Here is a 7,122-nt window from a genome sequence, read left to right as displayed (position 1 = left end):
AGGGCATGATGGCCCCGGGCGAGGGCGCAAAGGCTCTCGCTGGCCATGGGCAAGGTGGCCTTGCCTGGGACCTTTGCGGCCTCGCCAATGGAGGGTGAGGCATTTATATTGGCAGACAAAAGAAAAGGAAAATAAAAAATAACAAATGCAAACATACAAAAAATCCACGTAGGAGGATTTGCTGGAAGTGGCACTCAAATGATCGATTTTACTCCAATGTGGAACTTAAGTGAGCGAAAGAAAATGTTATGGCTCTCAAATAAGCGCCGTACGAAAGTTATGACACTCATGCTATTTTTATCCATATAAAATACCAAACCACTTCATCTAAACGAATGTGAATCGACATTTAGGACTCAAGAAACAAATAATATCAGACAACTGGATAAATCCATCAAGAATAGCCAAAAGTGTGAAAAAAGTTTGACAGTGAACATCTCAACCAAGTACAAAGTACCGTCTCGTGGTCATGAACATACGGGAGTATAGAATGCCGTTTCCGCACGTCAGGACATATAACAGTACCCGACAACGATAACTTTAAGCGGACTTTAAAAACATCCCGTAGACACGAAGTACTTCCTCTGTGGAGGACTTCAAGGTCAACCTTAGTTTGTCAACACGAGGTTTTGTTACAGTAACAATGTTATCATTATGCGGCTTGCTGTACTTCTTGACTTCCTGCAGAACGGGACCATATCTCTAACATAGATGTTCAAACCGGATGAAGAGACTAGTGATCTCATATCTTATTTGCCTGATAATAGGGATCGACAACTTCCTGAACCTTAATCATACGTGGAGCGAGAGCACTCTGAGATGACTCATAAACCTCAAGGGTCTTTTGCACATACTATATGAATTAAGACAAATAAAGTTAAGTGTACATACAATATTACTTTTTATTATGTAATTATACTTCCATTCTGTAATATATTTTCAAGCACAAGCACAAGCACAAAGGCCGAGTGCAAGTATTTCGAGTCGTGTGGAGTTTGATCAAGCAAGAAAAAAATTAGAGTATGTTGAGTTTCTATTTGCATAAAATCGAGTCGAGCTTAAGTATGTTGGGTTCTGTATTTAGTCGAGTTCGTGCTGGGAAAAAGTATTTGATAAGTTCAAGCTTCAAGTTTTCGAATCGGGTCAAGCTCGAACTTGATAATGTGTTAGTTTGAACCGAGTCGATTGCATACCTGATGAGAGGGATTGTTGCAATTCGAATTCTTGACATATGTCTTGACACAACATAAAACAAATCATTTCTTTTTCAAAGACTTAAGCTATTAAAGAAACGACCAAGAGTGTCTGTATAACATATTATTTAATACCGAGGAAGTTAATTCATTACAACATCTAACGATAATACTGAAAATAAATAAGTAAAAGTTAAAAGGAAAACATATATGAAATCTATGTACATTTAGAGGGTATTTATTTATAAATTTTCTCATGCCCTATCGTTTGCAGAAAATTAAACTCTTCTAAAAAGTTCTTTAGATGAAGGCTAGTGGTTTGTGAAGTTTCTATCACCTGATCTCTTAGGTATTCCCAATATAATAAAAAGCTTCTATCCCTAAGTTTGTTTTTATTTTTATTTTTTTGGTCAGAATTCTATCCCTAAGTTTTTTTTTTTTGGTCAACCTATCCCTAAGTTGATTGGCACAATATTTACTATCCTCATTATGAAAATAGGGATAATCTCAGAAAAATCCTAAACTTTTCCTTGTGTATCGCCAATACTCCAAATTCTTTTTCATCTCACCACAATACCATATACCTGTACTAGTGATCCAAAAATATCCTCTGTTAGAATTCTGATATATAATGACCGCCGAAAATCTAACGTGACAGTATTAGTAGACAATATCAGGCAAATGGATCTGACTTGGTAATGGACACAAGCTACCACATCGACCAAGAGCATAGCCATGTTAGAGTTTTAACGATCATACACTCTGCCACGTCTGATTTTAAACGGTCATATGGTTAGAAGGAATTTTTGGGTTATCGGTACAAGTTTGAGAATATTGACAAGACCATATAAAGCTAGGGGTATTGGCGTCCTGTGGGAAAATTTAGATTTTTTTTTTTTTGTGATTATTCCCGATGACTATTTCACTTTCGGGCCTTTCCGTTATTCATATTTAAGCAAATCTACCAAATGCCATTTACCAGTTGTGAGAGTCCAAATGAATGCAACGTCACCATGACATGCCATGCGTCGTGTGTCGCGACCTCAGCTCCCACGGGGGTGTGGATCACCTAGAGTTTGGCTAATGAATTATTAAGTCTAAACCTAATTCGAGCCCTCCCAAGCCCTACTAATTCGCGACTTAGGATTTAAGTTCTTAACATGCAAATATTTTCATGCTGGAGTCGCAACTAATCTATTTGCGGCGGGTTGATTAGAAACCCAAATAAAACATAGGAATATATGTTTTATTTCTACGAACTAGCGATTTTAAGTTCGGGGACTCGGTTATGCTAGAGCTAGTCTAACGCCCTTTCGATACCTTTTCCTTTAAAAAAATGTTTAAGCAGGCAGTCTGGATCCATTTTATTTCCTAGTTGCTACCATGTGGGGTGACTATGCCGGTGCACGATCCACCAATTTAATACCCAATAAAGAAAGCAGTAAATAAATTACTAGCTTAAGAGAACAACGTACCTTTTAGGAACGTAAGCATTTATATTATTAGCTAAAAAATCACATAGACAATCCTATTACGATTTCTAATTAGCAAGCACTTCATTCAATTTGTTCTTTAGGGTTTTCTCTTTATTTAAATGAAAACTAACCTACATGCAATAACGTGCAAAATGTGACATGCGATTAATTAAACCCAACATGCGAACTATGTCATGCGACGGAATGACCTACTTCTAATGATGGGCAAACAATGTATTTTTTTTTTGTATTTTTCATTAAAATTCGGAGTAGTAAAAATTGCCTAAAATAACATGCTATCTATTCTAGAAAGACACTCTAACTTATCCTAAATTGACTTCTTTTTGGATATTTTTTATGAAAATTCGAAATTCTAAAATAGCCTAAATAATCTATTAGGATTAGAATAACCCCTAATTTAAACTAGGAAATAAACTACCCTACATCCCAATTTAAATGAAGCAATTATCCTATCTTCTAGATATATTCATGTTTTTCTAAACATGCAAAATTTCTAATTTAAATTCTAGCTAATATTTTTGGACTTTCTTTTTAAAAGGGAAATAAATTAAACAAAGATAGCAATCACACGCCAACCACCCATACGATCCGCAAAATCCATTTATCATGTTCAAATTAGAAAAACGACTCGGGCTAGCAATTATATCCACAAGGTCATGGATATTGATAGAAAGCTGATTGTTTGAATTTGGAAAGTGAATAAAATCAGTTATCATATCCAAGTGGTTATGAATAAGATAACGCTTTCCGTACCGTCGCGTAGCGTACTTTAGGGTCAAGGTCAGATAGTCATCCAGGTACATTGCTAAATCAGGAAAAACTCCTAATTTAGGGTATTTTAAATATTGCGGATATCACACACATTATCCCTAAGACATCTAACAATCCATCAAAATCACACAAGATATTCAAATTATCCAGGAATAAAAAATTTAAATATTCTGAAACATATTCGGATGCAGATTTTTACCTAATTTATGGATAATTTCCAAATTTGAATTGCCGGTTTATCGAGATCGCGGATCGCGAGACGGCCGACGGCGGGTGATTGACGGTGATGGCAGTGGTGCTCAATGGCGGGGATGCTTGGCTCAACAACGGTCGCGGTGGTGGCTCACGGTGACTGGCACGGCTAGCCGCGGTGTTGGTTCACGGTGGTTATGGCTCGACAGGCAACGAAACAGCGGCTCGTTGGTTAGTGACCTGCAAAACAAAGAACACACAGGAACGTGTCGCACGACTGGAGGTGCTCTGCTCGGTGAGGGGAGGGCGTCGCGGTAAGAGCGCACGGTGGTTACTAGCTTGTCACGATGACAATGAAGAACGCCGCGTCAAGAAGTGGAAACTTGTGGACGACGTCACGCGGTGAAGCTGAGACAACAGCAGATGGCTTTTGCTGGGGCGGCTCCGTCAATTGAAAACCACGGAGGAGGATGCTCTTCTCTTCTCACTTCCCTTCTACCTTGACTTTTCTTTTTGTCTTTTTTTCACAGTGGAGAACGTGGGTTCGCTTTTTTGTGTACCGATTCTCTCTTTCTCACACTCTCTTTTGGCCGTGAATTGTGAAGCCCCCCTTTTGTGAATGTCTGAAGCTCCTTTTTTTTTAGGGACAAGTACACTACAAGTCCTAAAACTTGTCACAAAAATGCGTTTGAGTCCTAAAACTTGCAAAAAGTTCAATCAAGTCCTAAAACTTGTAACAAAAGTGCATTTGAGTCCTAATGTGGCGCTGACGTGGCGCTGACGTGGCGCTTATTAATCATTTCTCTCTCCTACGTGGAAAATGGTTTAAGCAAAAATGTCCACGTATGCAAAACGACGTCGTTTTTGGACGTCCCCCTTTCTTCTTGAACGTCTCTCTTTCCTTTCCCCTGCGTCGTCTCCTTCGTCTCCTTCCTTCTTCCTTCTGAACGTCTCTCTGAACCGTATGCTTCGATTCAACCTCTGTCGGAACAACATCTCTTCTTCTTCTTCTCAAATCGATGTCCTATGAACCCTAAGCCCAGACTCGTCGTCGTCCTTCTCTCCCTCTAAACGAAATTAACATTTGGTCTCCCTTTGAACCCTAAGCCCCAAATCAAGTTCGATGATCTCGAGTTCCCACGTGATTTGGGTCTCCTCGCGAGTTGGAGTTCGACGCCCATCGTCATTTGGAGTTTAATCGTGATCTGAAGTTCGTAGAGTTCGAGTTCGAGTTCGAGTTCTCTTCTTTGTCGATAGCGAGTTCGTGCGAAGACTTGTCCTGCGAAAGTCTCGACGGCGGATCGAGCGGCTTCGACGATGGAGACGGCAACGGCGACGGGGACTCCTCCTCGCGCAGGTATTGCTCTCTGCATTATAGCATTTTGGTATCGAGCGGCGTGTGTTTCTATTCCAGTTTGGTTAGGACCTGCATGTTCGGAGCGATTCGATTTGCGCTGCGATTTGCGATGAGGTAGGGTAGGGTAGGATAGCTGTTTGCCCGAAGGCGCTCTCAAGTTGATGCACAATCAACTATTAGTAGTCATCCTCCGTCCTCATTATATTGCTTAAACCTCTACCGAAGAGCATGAAGAGTCAACTGAGAGTGATGGAAACTCAAAGTGCTGCTTCCGATATCTTCATGATTGATTCAGTAGACATGGGTTAGATTTTCCATTGATTGTAGAAGTTTAGGTTACCTGGGATCAGTAGACATAAATTCAGCTTCGGAGTGTGCTGATGTACACACCTTTCTCACAGTAAGATTCTTTGTGAAATTGAGATTGAACTTTGACTCCTGTTTTCAATACATGAAGTTCAAACAGATAAGAAGTCTACTATGCTTTGACCCTTAATTTGCGTTGTGATTTGCGATGAGGTAGGGTAGGATAGCTGCTTGGGTTTCTAATTTCAGTTCACGACCGCGTGAGAAATGGTTCTTCTCTCGAGTTCTTGATTGGTTTATGTGGAGTTGAGCCTTGACTCGTGATATTAGCTTCAAATGTTTCTCTTTTGGTCCTTATTAGTGAGTTGCTTTACCATATGGTGGAGATTTTGTGTGTCGAAAGATTGAGGAATTTTGATATACTTTTTGTGGTGTCTACTGTCGGTCAGATTCTTCCTAATTATATATGAAATTTTCGACTTTGTTATCGTTTTCTAGAGTTTCTTCTCAATTCACATATGATGCCAAGCATGAACCATTTTGAGAAAGATTGTGCTAATGTAGTTTGTTGTCTGGAAAGAATCAAAATACAGGTAATATACTTCAATTAGGTTCTTATAATATGACGACTAGAAGAATGAGACTGCCAACATCTGAATCAAGTGTTGTAACTCCTAATGAGGTCGAGTTGGAGCCAACATGCTATTGTGGTCTTCAATCACCAATTCTTACCGCAAAGACAAGGAAAAACGCAGGAAGAAGGTTTCATGGATGTGCTAAGTTTGATGGTCCGGGTTGCTGCGATTTCTTCATGTGGGTTGACCCGAAGATACCAGATCGAGCAAGGGACATGATAGTCGACCTCCTTGAAAGAAATCAAGCACTATGTGAATCAAGCCAATCGAGGCGTGATGAGGTCGATGTGAGCTCATTGCTAACTAAAATGAAGACTCAAAGGGCGAAAAATAAACGTTTAAAGGAGGAGCTCGCACAAGTAAAGAAAGAAAAGATGCTATATCAATTGGCATTCGTTCTATGCATGTGTTGTATGACTGCATTGGTTATATGTAATGTGAAAGTTGGTGGAAATTTTCTAAGTCTTCCATAGTACCATGTTTGTAAGTTTGTAAGTTTGTAAGACTAGTTGTGGGTAATTGAGATGGGAATGAAATCTAATGTTATCATGGATTATGTCCCTGTTGATCACATAACAATGTTCAAGATTACCCTATTTTTCGATTGTTATGTTCGATTAGTTTGTTCGCAATCTGAACTTCGATCTTGGATGGCCAAAATAGGCAATCTGATCAACCAACCATGCACTCATGCAATTTAATAACATTGTCATTGGCCAAAGTTGGTGCTAACGTATTCTTAAACATAATGAGTATACATTTATACACCTAAACTAGGCTTTCCCAAACATAGAAAACTATCGTTTACATACTGTTCTAACAAATTGGTGCATCGCATTCCGATTCCCACACCCTGACATGTATCTAAATTCTGTCTAGATAACTCTCGTTTACGTGCTGTTCTATACAACTGCTCGTACAAGCCCAAGTTGAGCAGAAACACAAAAATCAGGCTATAGCAGACAAATAGCAACTCGAGCACTCTTTGATACTGCGCGTACTGATAACGATTGATGATGAATATTCTGTTCAACAAAATATCTACACTATCAGTGTACTAAAGGCAAGTAGCAACTCAAGCACTATCTGATACTCAACATACTGATTAATGATCGAGAACAAAAGCTTCTGTTTAACAAATGCCTGCATTAGCTTAGCGAAAATGACATAAA

The 7,122-nt window shown here is 39.3% G+C and overlaps 1 protein-coding gene across 1 annotated transcript; it reads left to right on the top strand.

Annotated features, from left to right (window-relative positions):
* The first annotated feature begins 4,969 nt into the window (after positions 1-4,969).
* Positions 4,970-6,423, top strand: LOC115668690 (uncharacterized). The gene is made up of 2 exons (XM_030590099.1): positions 4,970-5,009; positions 5,909-6,423. The coding sequence occupies exons 1-2, from the start codon at positions 4,970-4,972 to the stop codon at positions 6,421-6,423; spliced, it is 555 nt and encodes a 184-aa protein (XP_030445959.1).
* Positions 6,424-7,122: the final 699 nt, after the last annotated feature.

Source organism: Syzygium oleosum, unplaced genomic scaffold, assembly GCF_021117445.2.
Source record: "Syzygium oleosum isolate NSW1041296 unplaced genomic scaffold, Sole_v2.1 Sole_v2.16, whole genome shotgun sequence".
Classification (NCBI taxonomy): Eukaryota; Viridiplantae; Streptophyta; class Magnoliopsida; order Myrtales; family Myrtaceae; genus Syzygium; species Syzygium oleosum.
Note: the sequence above shows the minus strand (reverse complement) of the source record. Positions and strands in the feature narration are given on the sequence as shown.

Bases quoted from the DNA above. Each gene is read 5' to 3' on its own strand.
- LOC115668690 (XM_030590099.1), top strand. From the start codon at position 4,970: ATGGAGACGGCAACGGCGACGGGGACTCCTCCTCGCGCAG. The intron at 5,010-5,908 runs GTATTGCTCTCT...ATCAAAATACAG, and splicing joins GGGGACTCCTCCTCGCGCAG to GTAATATACTTCAATTAGGT.